At 43.4% G+C, this 20203-nt stretch overlaps 1 protein-coding gene across 1 annotated transcript; it reads left to right on the top strand.

Moving 5' to 3' along the window:
* Nucleotides 1-900: 900 nt before the first annotated feature.
* On the top strand, nucleotides 901-10260 carry ERI1 (exoribonuclease 1). Its single transcript, XM_052682285.1, has 7 exons — nucleotides 901-1032; nucleotides 1620-1795; nucleotides 3396-3606; nucleotides 4348-4431; nucleotides 5081-5190; nucleotides 6980-7094; nucleotides 8859-10260. Exons 1-7 carry the CDS (start codon nucleotides 988-990, stop codon nucleotides 9099-9101), a joined length of 984 nt encoding a protein of 327 aa, XP_052538245.1. The 5' UTR covers nucleotides 901-987; the 3' UTR covers nucleotides 9102-10260.
* The last annotated feature ends 9943 nt before the right edge of the window (nucleotides 10261-20203 follow it).

The following is a 20203-nucleotide window of genomic DNA, read 5'->3' as shown; positions in this document are numbered from 1 at the left end:
TTCCTGTGCTTTCCTGCAGGCTTCTGGCAGTAGATTTGTTGCTGTAAATGGTGTTTAGGAGCTATTGGCTTGCTGGGTGAATGTGCCCAGGCCTGCCTGAGGTGGAGCCTGGCTGCAGCTCGGAAGAAATGATGTGGCTAATGCAGAGAAACATCCTGGGTGGCATTTCTGCCTGGGTGGCTTTCTTTAGAGCTGGAGAAGTGGATTTTCCTCCCTGTTTCACATTCTTTTGTAGGTTTTAGTTGGAAGTGGGGGGACAAGATGCCACCCAGCATGCCCTCCTTATGACTCTGGGATTCACCTTGAAAGGTGATAGAGTTTGAGAAGATGTTTGTGCCTGTCATGGTCCTTGGTTCCTGTAGGGTGGACCAGGCTGTACACAGTCTGGCCAACATCTGTCACCATCAGCCTGATGCCTCACTTCTTCCATGCTTAGGTTTCCCTGGGAGTTACCGAGTGTGCTTTGAAGTGGGGCTAATAGGAAAGGGATGTAGGGATGGTGCCATCCTGCCTCCTGCTGCACAGGGACCTAGATGCCCTACCCGCTGCTCAGATTTGGAATTTATCCCAAAGATCTATACACACTTTTTCCCAAACTCTTCCTGTCTCCTCAAACAGTAATCGCGTAAAATCTACTCGTGTTCTTCGCTGTTAAGTGTTGATTAAGGGAGGAGCGGCACGAGCAGAGAGCAGCAGTGAGTGCCAGCATGCTCAGTGACCGGAGGTTCTCCCCTGTCGCTGGCATCTCAGCTTATCTCAGCTTCCAGGGACACCCGAGGTACCGCCGGTGTCCATACCCGGCCCGGAGCAGCCGGACGGTCGGCACGCCTCCACGCGCACCACTTCCACTTCCGCAAGCGCAGGCGCACACGACCCGCCCCGCCCGGCACCAACGGCCCGACGGGAGGAGGCGGTTTGTTCAGCCCGGCCCCGAGGCGGGCCCGCCGCTCTCCCCGCCTCCAGCGGGCCGCCGTTCGCGCCGCGGCCATGGAGGAGCAGAAGGAGAACCGCCCGCAGGCCGCCCGCCCGCCGGTGAGTGCCGGGCATGCGCCGAGCGGCGCCCGCCCCGGGCCTGCCCGTCCCTGCCGCGTCCCGGGCCTCCGGAGCCCTGCTCGCCCTGCCGGCCCCGTCCGGCTGCGGAGCGGATCTCCGGAGCGTCTCCGGCGCCGGGCCGGGGTGGGCGGGGCAGGCGCCGGGCCTTCGCGGGGCCTCGTGATGCTCTTCCCGTGTCGTGCGCCCGGCTGCGCGGGGAAAGCAGCGTGGACGGGGCTTAATAAGATGATGAGCGAGCTCTCCCGCTTCCGTCGAGGTTTTGGTAGCTCGTACCCGAGAAACGAGCTTTTCCATTGAGCTCCGACTGCCTATCTGGCTTCGTCCCTTAGATTTGACGTTACTTCGGGCACGTACTCAGCCCTTTCGACTTCTGCCCCTTGTTTTTCTGTGGAAATGTGCAGGCCGGAGATGCTCTAAGCAGGCTTGGATGCTGAGTTGAGTTCCTGTCCCTAAGGGAGCTCGTTTAGTCCAACCATGAGTACAGCGGTGTGAGGTTTTAACGTGTTTGGGCATAAATGTTAGCGATCTAGCAAATGCCTTGACCTTCAGGCTTTTCTTCCTTGCAGGGTAAGCTGCAGTGCAGGGTCAGCGATCAAGAAACCAATGGGAAAAACACAGCTTCCAATCCGAATGACTTCAGCGATCCCGTTTACAAAGAAATTGCTATGACCAATGGCTGCATCAACAGAATGACCAGAGATGAGCTTAGAAGTAAACTTGCGGAGTTCAAACTTGACACCAGGTTAGGCTGAGCTGTGAACCTTCAGGTTTATCTTTGAGCATGGTAGAGCCAGAAGGAAAGGTTATTTTAAGGCTTAAACACACAGCGCAAAGTGAAAAGGAGGCGTGCCGTGCCATCTCACACTGGTTTATGTGATTTGGTTTGCGTGCAATCTTGTTGGAGCTTTTGTTGCAGGATTAATGCGCATGGCAATGCTTCATGTGGTTTCAGAAATGCGTGCTGTCTCACCTGGTGATGCAAACAAGTGAAAGTTACCATTTTTTGATACAAACATAACCTGTTCAACCATAATTTGCACAGCTGTCCAGCAGTTATTCTGCCTTAAATTTAAGCAGAAATCAAATAGCAGATGCCGTATTTGTGACTTCCTCCAAGGTTATGAATCTTCTTTTTTTGTTTTATTCAGTTGTAGAAACTCTGAAACGTGTTTTTTATTTTTCTCTTAGACTGAGTAGTTTGGGTTTGTTTGTTTATAGTTGTCGCTGTATTCAACTAATTAAGTTGATCAGAATAAGTCTCACATGTAAGCAAATGGGACATCATCTCTGATGCAGGGGATTGAGCAGATAGCCATACACCATCCTTTCCTCTGAGATAATTTCAATCAAAAAAACATCTCGTCTTTCAACTTCTTTTATAAGTTGGTTAGAGACAAACAGTAATTTTTCCCTCTGTCAGATTTCATACTATCACTGAGTTAAACCAGAAGAATAAATCACAATGAAAAAGGCAGTTCAGTGTTTGTAGAAGAGGCTGATGTTTTCAACATCAGGTTTAATAGTCCAGTTCCATTTTTTCTTTGTAAATCAGTGGGCTGCTTTTCTAACAGTATCACTTGCTACAAGTCACAGTTTCACTTACTTTCATTTGAAATACGTGTTTTCAAAAATATCTTCCAGAAATAATTTGTCCTTGTCTGTTTAACTCTGGTTCAACATGTAGCAATTCTGGCACCTGTCCTTCGGTGTTACAATATTGGTGCTAAAAAGAAACATTAACTACATTCACTTGTCAGACCTAAAACCGGAAGTTTTTCTGACAACTGAAATAAATTGTAGGGTATTTCAATCAAGTTAATCAAGTGCAATTTTAAAATCTAAACTGACACAAATTTATAATGTGGGCATTCCAGCTGGATTCTGAATTAACTGTGCCACTGATACAGAAATACCTGAAGTTCAAGTCCTTCATGCAGGGGACGCAGGGAGAAGTAATGAAGCAGTACTGCTTCCTGGACCAAACGTTACTAATGAGCAATTTACAAAGACTTGGGCTGCACAATAGCAGAGACTGCTGAGGTTTGCTGAACTGGAGGTGACTCTGCAAAGGCACTGGGCGTCTGCACCGTGCTTCTGAGCCTCTCTCAGAATAATGATATTATCTAGGCACATCAGTTGTCTGGGATATTGCAGCCTCTACATTATCACAGAAAATTGAGTGTTAACAGTATGATATTGAATTTAGTCTTCATAAGTGCTAATGCTCAAAATGAGGCTTTAAATGATAAGCATTTGAATGCTGAGTATAGCTGTGGTTGTACAACAGTGCATTAATTGATTAAATGAGAGCGTAACCCTAGTTACTTTCCTTATCTCTTTAGAGGAGTGAAGGATGTGCTGAAGAAGAGACTGAAGAACTATTATAAGAAACAGAAGCTGATGCAGAAAGAATCTGTTAATGGAGACAGCTACTATGACTACATCTGCATTGTTGACTTTGAAGCAACATGTGAAGAAGGAAACCCACCTGAATTTATACACGAAATAATTGAGTTTCCTGTTGTCTTATTAAACACACATACCTTGGAGATAGTAAGTGACCTCATAATGAGTCAGTATGCTGTTCTTTGTTATAACTTCTTTGCTTCAGAAAGTCTAGATTATTTCCTAGATAGACGTTGAACTTCATTAAAAATTGCAGCTTTGTTTTTCCCCCCTCCAGGACCTGTCCTCTGTGCCTCTTGCACACGAACAAAGCTAACTTCCTGGTCTGAAAGAAGCTGTCCCTGCTGTTGTCTCTCTCTACTGATAACAAGCAGACTTTCTCAGTCTCTCCCTCTTTTTTTTCCCCCTCTTCCTTCTCTCTGCTTTTAGATCCACAAAGCTGTTTCTGGGGCTTTAGGGATTTATCGTTTACAAGAATTAAGATGTTCCATGGTCTCCTCTGAAGCAGTGAGCAAGGAGAAATGCAGAGTTCTAGAAGGGGGTTCAGAGAAGCTCTGCTTCTCAGTGGGTTAGGCCTTCTCACAGACTGAGAGCTGTCTAGTTTTAAAACTATCTCATAGAGATTTGCTGTCCTAAGTGCTGTGTTCCAGCACATGTTGCTCGTAGGAGAAACTTACCTGCTATCTAACTGAAATTGTGAGACACTGAAATTGCAGATGCTTCTGACTAATGGTACAATTAAATACCTGGAAGTTTTAACTGGAGAATTTCCAGTAATCTGCGATGCTACATTAGATTGTAGCCACTAATTATTGTCTTTTGAGCAAGCAGAAAAGTTGCCTTTCAGGCTCCATAGCATGCTGCTGCTGACTGATTCTCTTACCACAGGAGGATACATTCCAGCAATATGTGAAGCCAGAGATCAATCCCAAGCTTTCCGAATTTTGTGTTGGTCTGACAGGGATCACTCAGGTAATTTGTGCTTGTTTTTACTTGGGGAAAAATTGAGGAAAATGTGATGTGGTGTTGATATTTTCAGACTTGTTTTGTAATTCTTCTGGAAGAATTTTTTTGTAGCCCTTGTTTTTTCCCCTCTTTCAGCTACTTCCCCAGAACTGATAGTCAGTTTACTAAGTTGGTCATCCAGGCGTAATTAGGAGCTGTAGGGAAGAAAATTCCTTTTCTAATAATATGTAGAAATGTAAGCATCAGTGTGGGAATGCATCTTTTGAATTGCAGTGGTTCCTTTTCTGAGACTTTTCTTCTCAAGAGTTAAGGAGTCCGAGGATAACAATAACTTATAATCAAGTAACATGAGAGGGAGTCTGAGATACAAGCTCGAAGACTTTAATCCAAGTTCAGTGGGTGACCAGCCTGGTTACTTTTATAAGTACCATTTGGGGTCTGGATTTTTAGTGGTGTTTTTATGATGCTTTTTTTTTTTTCAGTTTAGAAAAATCTGCCTACTTTGCTGCTTATTTTAATGTATAGTCTGCTTCCAGTTATTGCGAAGGCACTGTACTGACTTGGCAAGTGCCTGTATATCAGTACAGTTCTTACCTTCACACTGTGTTTTCCTGAAAATAAATGTTCCTCACCTCTCCTGTACTTGTTCTCTTAGGACATTGTTGATAAAGCTGATACATTTCCTCAAGTTCTGCAGAATGTTGTAGACTGGATGAGGCAGCGAGAACTGGGAACAAAGTACAGCTATTGCATGTTGACAGATGGGTATGTCCTTATGTAACTTCCAACATGCTCTAAAGCTTCAAAATCTTTGTAACAATATTGTTAAAGATAGACTACCACACTTCTGTTTTGCTTTTATTCCAGTTTTAAACTTTTAAGTGAGTCAGAAAAGCTGAACAGTTTGAAATGAAGCTTCAAGTCCACTAGGTGGCACAGTTTCCTTGCCAAGTTTCTGCATGCAACTAGATGATGTTCAGTAGGCTTCTTGTCCTTTTGATTTGTAATTCTCTGTTTCCACCTGATTTTCATACTGCACTTAGTTCTAACCAGGTCCTGTTCTCTCCTGAATCTGAAGGTGGTGCTGTGATTGTGTTGCATCCTGTGTATCTTAGCACTTGACTAGGTTAGCAAAATACAGTGCTGTGCTGAACTAAAAAGGGACAAACCTTGCAAGAAGACCAGAGTTTGTTAAAAAAAATAAAAAGAAAAAAAAAAGAGCATGGGAAGGAGTCTTGCTATAGCTCCCTGAGACTATTCTCAGGTAAAACACAGAGAAGTGTTCTAGTCCATCGCATGAGCAACTTGAGAAGTATCATAGAATCATAACATGGCCTGGGTTGAAAAGGGCCTCAAAAATCATCTAGGTTTCAACCCCCTGCTATGTGCAGGATCACCAACCACCAGACCAGGATACTCAGAGCCACATCCAGCCTGGCCTCAAATGCCTCCAGGGATGGGGCATCCACAGCCTCCTTGGGCAACCTGTTCCAGTGTCAGCAGTATCACAGTAGATGAATTAAAGCACAACAAAACACTTAATTCATCCAATTTACCAAATGGGAAAATTATTTTGTCTGCTGGCCTTTTTTTTCCTCAGAATTCCTGAGGGTTTGGATAATGTCTATAAATCACACACCTCTTCTGGTGAAGAGCCTTTACTGCTGAAATGTGGTTGTGCCTGGTGTGAACAGTAAGGGCATTTAAGAGCTGTCACATGAGACTTGATTTTTACAATGGAGTTCTGTGTACACCTTAAAACTAAGGAGTGAATTAAAGATTGAATTCCATTACTATTATTTGGATAATTGACAGCTAATTGTATTTGACCGACTTTCCCTATGATTGGGTTAGTATCTTTGAGAGCAATAGAAGATTTTTAAAGAGACAGTATGGAGACAAAACTGGTATAAAACTAGTTATACTAGCTTAGTTGGGCTTAAAATATGTCTGGAATTCTTCAGGGAAATCCCCTCAGTGATGCTCCTCAAGGAAAATAGGTGCAGTGATTGTGTAGACAGCTGCAGGAGAGGAAAAAATGGCTTTGTAAGCTTCAAGCTATAGTAAACTTGTTGGAGTGGTTCCCTTTAGAAAGGAAGGATGGAAGCATGTGGGGTCTGGCTCTCCTAAAACTAAGCACAGTCTTGATTCAATAGCATTAGTTAAGGAGAGAGAGATGCATACTGAGTGATCAGGAACATTTAAGGTATCATTTGCTCTGCAGGAACTGTTTATGCCTCTGGTGTACAAGCCTTTGGCTGTGTTAGAGTCGATGTGTAGGCTGGGAAGTTGGCAGGCTGCTTCTTTGTTTCAACTATACCAGATCTGAAACCATCATAGTAAAAATGTTCCTTCTATTTATTTTCTCTATCATTAACAATGTAATACTAAAAAACTCTGCGTCCGTAGGCAGCTTTTCCTAATCTGAGCTGTTTTCCTCCTACTGACACCAAAGACAGGCATCTTTTTGTGCTTCAGCTTGGCAGTAGTTAAAATTGAGACTATATGAATCATTCATTATTGATGGTTTTTCTTTTCTCTATGATGTATTAAGGTCTTGGGATATGAGTAAATTTTTGAGTATCCAGTGCCGTGTCAGCCGTATCAAACACCCTTCATTTGCCAAGAGGTGGATCAACATTCGCAAATCGTATGGCAACTTCTATAAGGTGTGCATCCACTGTTGTTTCTCTTGCAGGAAAATGCAGTTTGTCTCACGTCTTCTTGTACCTGTGATTGTTGCCTGTGTCATATGAAATTATAGTACTTAATCTGATTGCCCGATGCCTAATTTTCAGTGTTCTTCATGCTCACATCTCACTGAAAACAAAGCTTAGCTTAGCTGGAAAAAATCTGTATTGATTTTGCAGTTATTGTTTCCTGTTCTTAAGTAATACATCACTGCCCTCAGATATCTCCATGGTGATGGGAACAGGAAAAGATCAGGACGTATCTAGCTGCATCAAATTATCAAGAGGGAAATAATACCTGGTTCAGCACTGGGGTTATCTCTTATCACTGCTTTCTTGCACTGTCAAATAACCATAAAATAAGTTATTAGAGATTCTAGAGAATTGCAAGTCAATGTAGCAAAACCATTGGTTTGAATATGATTTGAACCTGGCTGACAGTCTCCTCTTTAGGGGATTGTGATATCAAATGTAAACTCAAAAAAAAAAAGAGACATTTAATAAGATCTTTACTTTGTGCTGGGCAAATATGACATGGTTACCTCGAATATTACACCATTTCTAGGTGACTTTTTCTACTGGAAGCACATTAGAACACAGAACTGTCCTGTTAATCCCATGGGATTCAAGCCAGACAAACCCTTTTCTTTATCTGTATAGCAGTGGGAGTGTTACACTTTCAAAGCCAATGAAGATTATAACTTGGAATTAATCAGTTTCTTTTAATTCTTGGCATTTTGTTTTGAATGCAAACACTTGCAGAACTTACAGTTGTTCACTGCTTGTGTTTAGCTGTTCTGCAATTGAATCTCTCGCTAAATAATCCCGACAGACAAAATCAATGACAAAGACTCTGTTGTGGCTTTTCCTGTGGAGTACCCACAACTTGCAGGTGTGTCTCCCCTGTCCAGTTGGTGGGTGTTACAACAGGAGTTGTGTGTTGCTGGGTTTTGTTAACTGTGCTATCTCTGTTCTGCCTAGCTGTTAAATCTAGTAGTAGTATTGTGCAAGGTCTGAAAACTGTTTATGTCCCATGCCCATGTAATCATAATCCTAGGTTGGAAGGGACATTGTAAGGACTATCGAGCCCAACTCCTGACTCCACACAGCAGCCCTCTCCCCCACCCCAAATGCCACCACCAAGAAAGCAAACCAAAGTTCTTATATCTTTTTGTTTTTTCTTTGACCTTTGTGGAGGACAAATGCTTATTTAATAGTTAATGAGAAGTTGGGCATTTCCTGGTGTAGCACTTTGCATGGGCAAGTCAGCTAAGCCTCCTTGTCTACACAAACATGGGCAGCTGTAGGCGTTGCCGCTGTTTCCTGTGGTATTTGGAGACATTCATAAACTTGATGCCAGCAAAAATCAAGATCCTGATACTTCTTAATCCCTTAGCACTGAGAAGAAAAAAGAAAGAAAGAAAACCTGATTCCCTCTGCTGTGCCATTTTGGTAATTCCTTTTTTATAAGGGTTGTTAAGCATAGCTGGACCATGACCTCTGCCTTTGCCAGTGGTGGCACCTCTTGAGCTGATGATGGTGAGAGGTTCTTGAGATGGTCCTGAGTCTAGACAAGCTCAGAAAAATGAATGCCTGCCTCAGCGAGTTGCTTTGAAGTTGAAGCATTAATGGTCCAACAACAGGCAACATGAAAGCAGCATGTGGTATTTAAAATCTGCATCTGTTTATATTGCAGTGCATTGTAGAACCTAATTCTTAAATATGGTTCATTTTTTCCATCAGGTTCCCAGGAACCAGACCAAGCTGATGATCATGCTTGAAAAGCTGGGCATGAGCTATGATGGGAGACCTCACAGTGGACTCGATGACTCTAAAAACATTGCAAGGATTGCTGTAAGGATGCTGCAGGATGGCTGTCAGCTGCGGGTGAATGAGAAAATGCATGCAGGACAGCTTATGACAGTCTCCTCCTCTGCTCCCTTAGAGGGAGCCCCAGCTCCACAGATGCCCCGCTACAGAAACTAACAGCTCAGGGGTTCAGCTCCAGGAACCCCCTGCAGATACCCATACAGACTGTGAACAGCTTATCAAACAGCCAGCTCTGCAAACCTGTCTGCAGTGCAGAATCTGAAAGCACTTTAACCAACAGTCTTTGCTGAAATATAGAGGAGGGTGGAAGCTTTTTGCTCTTTAAACTTTGTTTTACGTCTTTCCTTTGAATGTGTACTGATGGTCTTGTTGTTTGCACCTTTTCTTACTCCTTCTAGTAAGATTGACATAGGGAATCCAGGCAAAGTGGTAATTTTTTAAGGACAAGTAATTTATACATATGCATAAGTTGGCTGGGCCTGCGTGCTGCTGCTCCTCACCAGCTTGTGGGTGGTATTTATTCTTTATGCCATACTATAATGATATCTAGCATCTGATTATTCATTGCATACAAACTAGACGTTGTTGGAAGAACTGAAATGCAGATTGTCTGGGCTGGCCTCTCCTGGTAAGGCATTCTCATTGGGGTTCCTGCTGATAAATGTATTTCTTTTTTTAACAAGTCTAAGAGAAACAGAAGCATGCTCATCGGTCCTAGAGCAGTAAATTAAAACTACAATTGTTATTTTTATTTTAAATGTAAGGGATATGCTTTTCTGTGTCCCCATCAAATTAAAAGATCTGTGTATTGAATAAAAATTTCATTCCTACAGTATGACAGTAAGTTTTTTAACTTGTATTTAAAAAGAGGAGTTGCTTTGGGACTGAACTTTGAGGATCATCTCTCCTGTGCCTGCTACACTCAAGTAGGACAGCCTATTTAGAAGTTTGTCAGCTATTTTGACTTAAAAGTGAAACAAAAGGTTCAAAACAAGTTCAAAATTCTGTGTTACATGCTGTTAGGAAATAGAAGCTTGTTTTGTTTTAGATACTTCAGAGACTTGCTCGACTATTTTTGATACCTTTTCCTACCTCTGTTACCATGAAACTACACCTTTATCTGAAAACCTAGTCTTGTAAGACTAATGTAGTTGTTACCAGTGAAGGCCACATCTAATAACAACTTCTGCTTTCCTCTTAGGTCAAATGTGACCAAAGTGTTCATTTACTTTTCTCAATGGATCCTTACTAAGTGATGTATTTTGATTGCTCTTAATAATAATAATAAAAAAACAGAGAGTTTAGTATCCCCGTATCATGACTTCATTCGTTATTTCTGCCCCTTCACATTCAGGAAACAGAACTGGTAATTCAGAAGGAATTTTGCTTGTTAAGAACACTCACTGCGAGTCTAACCAAACTCCTCTTAGCACCACTTCTGAATTGGTTCAGCAGCACCTGCAAACTTTATTTTAAACTCTTACAAGAGAGAGAATACTGAATGAGTCTCCACTGCTTCATTTGTAGGAAGAAAGCAGTTTTCTTTCCAGACAGAGACACAGGCACCATTGGAGACAGCTGCTTTAAAATGATGTTTGTTTTATTCTGACAGTAAATATTTGTTCTACTTATTGCCTGTTATCAAAATTTACATTTTTTTTTTCCCTGCAGTAACACTAAATGTATTTTCATTAAGGTAGAACTCTGATATGCTTACTCTTACAGTACCACTTAATTGTCATCCTGTATTTTATACAAATTGTTAATTATCTGTTTGCTATTCACCACAGAGCTGGTTCTTCACATGATTCCAGATGAGAGAACACCATGGTAACTTCTTTTGTCTCTGGATTGCCATGGTGAAGGTTTTTATGATAAAACAGAGTCCAGCTCAGCAAATTTCCTTTCAGGATGCTGACTGTCATAGACTTTGTCACTGAACTTATTTACAGGTCTGTAACCAGGCTCGCAGCCCAGAGAAAAGTTGATTTTTACAGATTATGGCTTAGGAATTAAAAGTGAAGAACTGTTGTAATTTTACGTCATTTAGGTACAGAGTCGTTTATTTTTGTAAAATAATTTCAAAATGGTATTTTGAGATAAGGGTTAAATATCAATGGTGGTTTTCTGTTTACTGCTGGAGTAGCTTTTTATCAGAAAGTTGCAGAAATCAGTCATTCCTGGCACTTCATTGAACTATTCAGACTTCAAATGTAATTATTTCCACAGAATCATACAATACTTGATTCTGTGACTTTAAGACGAAAAGAAGTTTGTTTATTTACTTGAAATAGAAACAGTGTTATTTTAGTAAGTTGGTGTCTTTTAAAACATACAGTACTGATTTCATTCTGAAAAACATGATTTCCTTTCTGTGAGGGCCTGAGTCTCATTCAGGCTTCTCTGGTGTAATGCTGCCATCTTGGTAAAGAATGCATTTTCCTGGATGCTTCCATGCTGATGGTGAAGGACAAGGCTCTCAGACATAGGGTTAATTTTTGGGTGGTACTGTGTGGTGCTGGAAGTTGGACTTGATGCTCTTTGTGGTCCCTTCCAGCTTGGGATGTTCTGTGATCCTATAGCTTGAGTAAATAACAACAAATATAGAGAGAGGTATGGTGATTTTAATGGTGATGTTCATGTTGCAAACACTTTTACACATTTTTAGGTTTTATTTGCTTGTCCAGAGGAGAACTGTGCTGGGTGCATCTTTGCTGTAGCAAATGCTTCTGTCTGTTATAGGAGCTCTCCTACCCTGAAAAATTCATTGATAACTACAAGAAGTTTCTTACATTGTAAGAAACAATCTCGATTTTATGCAGAGGGTGGGAAAAGATGCAGGCATTATCTGCTGATGGTAGCATGGGGCCTTGTTGGTTTGTTTGTTAGTTTCTTCATTTCACGTTTCAGGAGCTGCTCTTGAGCAACAACTCTGCTGCTACTACTGAGAAGCAAACCTCCCTAAACACAGCAGCCACGGACATTTCAACATGAGCACACTTTCAATTAGATTTCTTAATATGTGTTTATATGAATGTGAGCAGGATTTACAGAATTGTTGGGCTGTGTTAGAGGGCGAAGAAGATTTCTCAGAAAGGTTAAAGAGCAATAACCTCTGTCTGTCCAATCGATGCAGTCTGGGTAAATGTTGCTAGCTGCATGTAGAGGAAGAGACCACATGATCTGTAACCTCCCCTGAACCTTCCAACAAAGTGTGGCTACAGGGACGTGACAGAGCCAGCCACTTGTCCACAGCAACTGTGGTGCTTGTCTCATAAGGAGGCGCCAATGGTGTTTCCACATCTTGTGGCAAATGAACACAGCAGAGAGCAGGGGGCTGTTCCCAGCTTGAGCTGCTGCTCTCACTCCCTCGGGGAGCTCCTGGTGCTTTGCTGCAGGCTTGTTCTGTCTTTTCCTTGAGCTCTTGTCTGCTGCATTGCCCTGTGAAAGCATCAGCATGGATTGCTGAGCAGCTGCAGAACATCCCTTTCCAAACAGACTCTAGAAGAAGGAGGCATTTGAAGGAATCCGCTTGTCAAAATGAGTTACCTTGCACAGGATGTGATTGCGTATAGTGTATTAATTGCTACAAGTGAGGATTTTTTATGCAATATTTGTGACATGACTCATGCCAGCTTCCTAGTCAGAGTGTCTTCTAAACTATGCGGCTGTACTTGGAGGTGGGAATAAGATGAGCGAAGAGAATTTTGCTTCACTGGGCTCTGCTCTTTCATGTCAGCCTTTCACAAATGTCCCAAGTTCACTTAGTCTGAAGCATGGTTGTGACTGCACATATTATTTATAAATCTTGTCATGCTGTTTGCAAATGCATAGTGTGTTTTTGAAACTATCCTAAGTTCTTCCTAGTTATTTTTGTGGCCAACTGAAGTGAATGGTAATAATTATTTTTCATTGGTGGGTAATTCTGACCTGTTTTGTGTTCCTCATTTTAACAGTTGATTTTCAAGGAATGCAGATAAAGTCAGATGGACCTGTGAGAGCCAGGGGTGTCCCAGTAGGCAGGAATTGCTTCATCAGTGCTTGTGTTCAGCCTAGGGATGGCCATGCAGTGTGATACGTGTGATATGCTTTTACAGCTCAGTGCTGGGCAAAACTTGACCCTGCTTGTTTTAATTCATGGCTGCATTCAGTACGAGTTGGAGGTCTCCCTGCTGTGGAATGCCCCTTTATTTTATAATAATTAATTATTTAAGTTGGTAAGCAACTGAGCTGTATGCAGGATATAAGGGCATTTTATATGTTATTTTCATGTAATTTTGAGACTCAGTGTGCATCCCTTTCTTACACTTGGATGTCAGTGATTAATTTGGAATCGTACACTCATAGAACGTTCCATGTTGGACTGGACCTACAAGGACCATTGAGTCCAACCCCTGGCCTCATGCAGCACCACCCAAAACCCAAACCCTCTGAGAATGTTGTCCAAACACTCTTCAAGCTCTGGCAGCTCAGTGCTGCGCCCGCTGTCCTGGGCAGCCTGTTCCATGCCCACTGCCCTTTGGTGAAGAACTTCTTCCTTACACCCACCCTGGCCCTCCCCTGGCACAACTCCGTGCTGTTCCCTCAGGTCCTGTTTCTGCCACCAGAGAGCAGAGATCAGCACCTGCCGCTCCTCATACATCTTTCCCTGCAGACACTTCACCATCTTTGTAGCCCTTTATACTCCTGCGGATGTGGTGTGAGATGGCAGAGACCTTTTTAGAAGGGAGAAGTGATGTGTCCCAGCTGACCCGGGCAGGGTGGGCCTGGTGTGCGCCCATACCTCTCTGTGCCACCTGAGTGTTTCATGTAGGTGGCAGACTTTGAGAGCAGGCCTCATGCAATAAACAATGCTATAGCAGCTATAACTTAGTTAACAAACAATTTCCTATCTATTTTTGGCCACACAAAGCTGTCAGACCAGCTTTTCACAGAACTCCATTTCTCAATATTGATAGAGAGATGGGCCTAACTGGAGAGCCAGGCCGTGTCCTGCTGAAACAATCCATGGATCAAGTGAGTGCACCCGTCAGCCCTGCAGGCAGGGGGCTGGGAAAGCTCAAGGAGAGACACAGCAGCCTGGTGCTGTGTCCTGGGGCATCACTTTGGTGCCTGCAGAGCCTGAGGCCTTGGGGAGTGTTTTCTCTCAGCTGCACGTTGCTTTGTTTCCCCTTGTTAATCTGCAGGGCCACGCTGGCATGTTACTCCTCCAGACCCTTCTTCAAATCTTCCACTGCGCTGTTTGGGGGAGGTTTGTCTGGAATTTACAGGCTCACAATTTACAGATTCCTATTTGTTTTGCTCACACGGAGAAGCCCTTCCCTGACCCTGCCTGGATGGATTTTCTAACAGCCCATGTCTGGAAGCAGCTGTACTGTGTGCTGGACTCTCGTCCGTGCTGTTATGAGCAGGTCTTACAGAACCTTATCAGATTAGCGGTCGTTGCCTTCTCCAGCACAATGATAGGGTTTCCATAGGCTGCAGATGCACAAAGAGATGCCAGTAGTGGCAAAGACAGTATAAATAAATGGAGAATCCCTTATCTTCCTTCACAGTCATGGCAAAAAATTATAGCAATTTGTGTGGTTTAATGGTGCTTTCATTCCTGATTACCATCAATCAGCAAGACAACAGGGAGCAAGACGGTGTGGAATCTGTGTGCAGAGGAAAACAACCAGTTAGCATCTGAGTGCAGCTCAGCCTCTCCAGCTGCTTTTGTGGGATAATCCCAGCAGTGGTGCAGTTTTTAACATGGAGGTGGTGTTTTAGCAGGTAATCAAAATCGCAGCACATCTGTGTTTGCTCCTTAGAATACCTACGCAGAATGAACAAGATAGTCTTAAAGCAAGACATAAATTGAACTCTCAAGGTATGAAAAGGCAGTGGTTTGAATCTAGGAATGGAATTGATGGGATTGGGGGTGAAGACATTAGTAGCTGAGATAAGAAGAATAAAGATGGTGAGTATATCTTAAAGAGAGGACAAGAGATCCTAATGACTGCCAGCTCCTATGGTTACACAAAGTACGTCCAAACCACATGCGAGTTTAAATACCTGAGAGTCAAGGTTGGGAGTAAGCAATCCAGACAAGAGCAAGGGCCCCTGGGACTTGTCCTCTGGCCTGACCATTGGAGGCATGTCATAGCATTGTGATAATAGGTATGCTAGTATAAATATATAAATATGTGAGAGATATGTTTGTATGTTTTTAGAGAAAAACACTTTCTTTGTGTTTGTATGTTTTAAGAGAAAAACACTTTCTTTGTGTAGTCTCACCTTGTTCTTTGCTACAGTTGTTGCTGCAAAGGTGTATCAGTACATAGACAGCTATGGAGTGCAAGGTGTTCCTTCTTTGTTCAGTGTCTTAAGGGAAATGTAACCTTTTCAAGTCATCTTCTCCAGCTGTCTCTTCTCTTTTGGTTGTGACTTCATTTTGCCACTTTAAAAGCAAGATCTGACGCTGTTCTCTACTCTGGTTTTCTGTGACAAGCAGTCTTTCTTTGAATGCCTCCTGGGAGCTGAGAGCTGTCAGTGGCTTCAGCAATTCACTAGAATATCTCACCAGAATTCTCTGCTGATAAATGCTGCTGGGTTTTGTTTTGGCCACTTAGCACACTGCTAAAGCACCAGCGACCTGCTGGCCTCTTGGGAGCTCAGCTAACGTGGAAGGCAATCCGGCTGTGCTAGAGCCATACTTCCAGGTTCTACAAATACAAGGGCAAGCTCAAAGGAGTCTAGGCAGGGGTCTATGGTGTCTCACTACAGAACAGGCTTGGTGATCCACTTTACAGGCTGCAACCTCAAATGGCAGGTCTTGGGATGGAAAAGAAGTCTGTGAATCTTTCCAGACATAGTCTACAGAATATCTCAAGGAAACATAATGAAGTGTGTATTCTGGGGCAGAGTTTAGTGAACAAATTAAGACAACTAGGAGGTAATCTTTCAAGGAAACAGAGATGCATCTTGATTAGAAATGGTTCCTGCTTGCTGGGTTTACCATAGATTGCTTGTTTTGGCTCCAGTCCTGTCTCCAATTCCACTTTATTTCTTCCTACCTCGAGAACTTGGCACAAACAACACAACTCACCCTATCTTCAGCATTAGACCTGTAGGGCTCGCTACAGGAAAGATTTAGTTATCTAAACATAGCTGTCTGGTGCCTGGTATCTTAGCTGTCTCCACAAAGCTTGCACATCCCACATGGGGCCTGCAGGAGTCCTTCTGCCTTCTGAAGCAACAGCTGGAGGCCAGACTGGAGACCTGAGGTATCTCCAGTAGCACCAGTGCTCAGAGCTGTGTGTGGGCACTGGAACGATGTCCCTAGAGCAGCCCAAGTGCAAGAGACAAGTGCTTCCTCAAGCACTTTTCCCATTGGCCATTGCTGCCTCTTAATATAGCTTAGCTGCAAGGAAGAGGCTGTGCTGCTCACCAGTGCAGCATGCTGGCTTCCAAAAGCTCTTTGCAAGAGAGATGAGGATTTTGAGTAGCCAGGAGGGGGATTGGAATAGTGAAGCCTAGGCATTATCTCACAAAAGACTTTGGCAATGAGGCCGTTATTCAGGTTTGCTCACTCACTAGCCTTCCCAAAAAGCATGGGGGGAAGACAGCTAGATCTCCCTTTAGTTGCAAGTTTGTTTCTTTGGTGTTATTTTATTTCTTTTTCTGCCCTTAAGTGAAAAAGAACAGTGACAGCTGGTATAGCATTGTTAAGGAGGAGATCACAATCTGCTATGTTTCCTGTTTGCATGGGAGTGGTAGAGGAGCTGATCTTTGTGACAAATCACTTACCAAGGCCTTCAGTGGCAGATTAGGGTACTTAGCCTTTGACCTTTATTCTTGAGCAGATTCACAGCTGGCTACTGAACCTAGCCTTGCAGGGTACTGACATAGCTGAGTGTAGATGAAGGGGGCTGTGAAAAACCTGTCTGCCCACTGCAAAAAGAAAGATGCCAACAAAAGATGGGGGAGGGAGGGGGGGAAGTGAAGGGAGGAGAAGATGCAAGAATACACCTTTTTTTCCAAAGGACTTGGAAATGGTTGTAAGATTGTTGAAGACAGAAAGGAATGGAGCACTGTGAATAGAAGAGCAATGGTAGGGGAATTCATCTAACAGTGGGCTCAGCACTGTCTGCAGTCTGCTTCCCCAGACAGGCAAAGATCCCACTGGGGAAAGAGGATAACCTGCCAGTGGAAAACAAGAAAGAGTGGAAAATGGATTGAAGCAAAGACATGCATAAGCATCCACAATAAAAAGGGCAGTGGAATCTACCCACACAATTCACAGGCAGAATCTTCCTCCCCAGGCTGCACTGGTCTGTGGGTTCCGTGCTGCCTTGGGACACAGCGCAGCTCCAGAGTGGGGACTTGTGGAAGCAAAGAGCGGGCAGACAGCTCCTGGGCTGTGCTGTGCTTGGCGTGAACAGTTTCTGTAAACAGAAAGGCAGTTTGCCCATAGTCTGCTAACAGCTAGCATGGAGAAGGTTTGCCAGAGAGTTTGCTTGCAATGAATAATACAGTCAGACCTGCTACCCTTAAATTTAGGTAATAACGCTGCAGTCAAAGGCTTTCTGGGTTTAGCAGCTAGTGCTATTGTGGCTTTGTCTCCGTGTTTGGCCTGAGGCCGGCACTATTTCACAGGTGGCTCTGACCTTGTGTGACAGCATCATGGCACGCCAACCCTCATTTCCCTGCCACACAGAGAACAAATCTGAGGACAATTGTAAAGTAGCCGATGTTATTCTAGAAGAGACTGCAAGTAGAGCTGGGGGGATGCAACCACTTGAGCCACTTTCCCAAATCCCAGCATTACAGCACACTTTTTCCCCCTACACCATCCTACTGTTGGTGGTGGTTTTCATTCAGGGTGCAGAGAGCTTGGTTATCAGCCACTTCTTGGACCTTGAAACCTCCCAAGATTTCTGTGTGTCACAGATTTCCTCTCTGCCTTTTCTGATGGCTACAGGGCACCCTCTCTCCACAAAGCCATAGGTCTCATTCCAGTTTGCCTTTGTGGATCTTCAGAAAGAAGATGTAAAAAAAAAGCAAAAAAAAAAAACAACAGAGTGAGTCAAGCAGAAATTACACATAAATAAGCCCAGAAAATAATAAGTTGGCAAAAAAACCACACTCCTTAGCAGCACAACAGGAACAACCCTTGGACAGGTTGGTTTCTTTTAGACATGGTGTACGTGTGATGGACAGATACATGCCTTTCTCTTGAGCCATGACTGCAGGGGAGAGGCAGGGTGTGGGGAAATAGTGCTGCTCCCATTAGTTACTCAAGGTGCTCCTGAGATCTTTACACCAGCAAAACTGTCATGTCAGGCAGGGAGAGTCTGAACGTGCTCAGAGAGAAGAACTACTGATGGAAGGGTCAAGGCAAGGCATTGAACTTTGCAGATTTGCTTAGTGCCCGTAACCAGCCCTCTTTTAAGGGTTCAAAGTGATCCCAAGAGCCATTTCTAAGGTCATTCCAGCAGGCAAGGATGAAAGGGACAAACACCAAGTAATGGCCAATGCTGAAAGCCATCCCTGCGAAAAAAGCAGGCGGGTATGCATAGCCAGATGCATTACTTGAGATGCTCAAGCAGTTTTAACTTTCAGCCATTACTGAAGCTCCTAAAAAAAAAAAAAAGTAGCAAGGTTAGGTTGGTTTGTTTTTTTTGTGTGTTGTTTTTGTGTTTGTTTTTTTCTCCCCAGCCCCAGGTTCTTTTCTGAACTTGTCAATGTTTGGTATAATGGGCTCCTGATCTGTCTGGGGACTACCGAAACAGTGAATTCTTGATTTGTTCATATATAGAACATCTTTTGATGTCTAGCTATAAGGATATAAGAAGGTGTCAAAGTCACATTTACTCAACATGTTATTCCAATTTTCAGGTATTTGCAGTCCCTGAGATGTACTGGTCCTGCAGAGGCTTTGTGTTGTAGATTGTTTACTCTGTAAGAATCAGCTGAGGATAGATTTCCACATGCTCAAGAGCGTGTCCTCTGTTCACTACTGTTTGTATTTTGCAATGACCTTCCTCAAGACGAGACTCTCCATCTTGCAGAGAACGTTTTTAGATGTCATTTTGCTGCCTGTAACTAGATCAAAATGTTGGCCAGGTGAGTTTGGACAATTTTTTGTGGAGAAGCAAGTACAGCTAGCGGGGGGGATATGGATAATGGAAATATGGATACCTCTGCGTCTGCACGTTGTTACATCTGGAAAATAGCTTCCAATACTTAGACCATTACTGGCATTTTCACAGTGTCCACTGTTGAAGCCAGCTACAATAGTTTCTACTTCCCTGCTGGAAACACATCTAGTTTAAGGGTTGCTCTCAGCAAAAAATAGCATCCAAGAGGGAAATTTTGAGTTGTTGAGAAAACTCTTTGAGGTCCTCTGGTCTAACTCAAAGGGCTTTTAAGTTGTTGTCTGTTGTTGAAGAGAAAGCTTAAACCAGACATAATTTCATTTATTTCTGTTGCCACATAATGCAAGGCTTTAGGGATGTGTATGTTTTTAAGGAGTGAGGAAAGTATTTCTCATTTTAGTTAGGCCTCCCAGTTCCTGATCAGTTGCTCTTGTTGTGCATTCTGTTTAACATGGCCTTCTCAGAACCGACTCAGTAGTCTGTGTTCTTCTCACTCTCCCTCTCAACATGATGAGAGATAATGGTCTCAACTGAACAGAGGAGGTTCACGTTGGGTGTTAAGAAACATTTCTTCTCAGAAAGAGTGGTGATGCAGTGGCACAGGCTGCCCAGGGAGGTGGTGCAGTCACTGTCCCTGGAGGTGTTCAGGAACAGTGTGGATGTGGCACTGTGGGACTTGGTCAGTGGGCATGGTGGGGATGGGTTGAGTTGGACGGGATGATCTTAGAGGTCTTTTCCAACCTTTATGATTCTATGATTCTATGAACATAGAAGAGGTCTTTGAGCAGGAAGGCAGCGAAGCTGCTCTGCTTGATTCATCAAGAGTTGAGAGTGAGAGCACCCATTCTGTCACAGACTCCCACCACCAATGGCCTACACCAAATCAGGTGAAGTCCTAAGAGAAGGTCTCCCTCCACTGGCATTCTTAGCCTATATTTTTTCATAGGAGAAGTTTGAAAGCCTACTAAACCAAGTTCTTCCTTCCTGCAGACTTCTATCCTTCATAGGATCCACCATCAGGTGGATCTGTCTGACAGGTAGATTTCAGATAACTTATTCATCTGTCCTGATCTGCTCTTACAGCATCAGAGGCAGAGAAACTGTCCAGACCTGATGTCC

This window comes from Tympanuchus pallidicinctus, unplaced genomic scaffold (genome assembly GCF_026119805.1).
Source record: "Tympanuchus pallidicinctus isolate F22 unplaced genomic scaffold, pur_lepc_1.0 scaffold2, whole genome shotgun sequence".
Lineage (NCBI taxonomy): Eukaryota > Metazoa > Chordata > Aves > Galliformes > Phasianidae > Tympanuchus > Tympanuchus pallidicinctus.
This window is presented reverse-complemented; position numbering and strand designations above follow the sequence as displayed.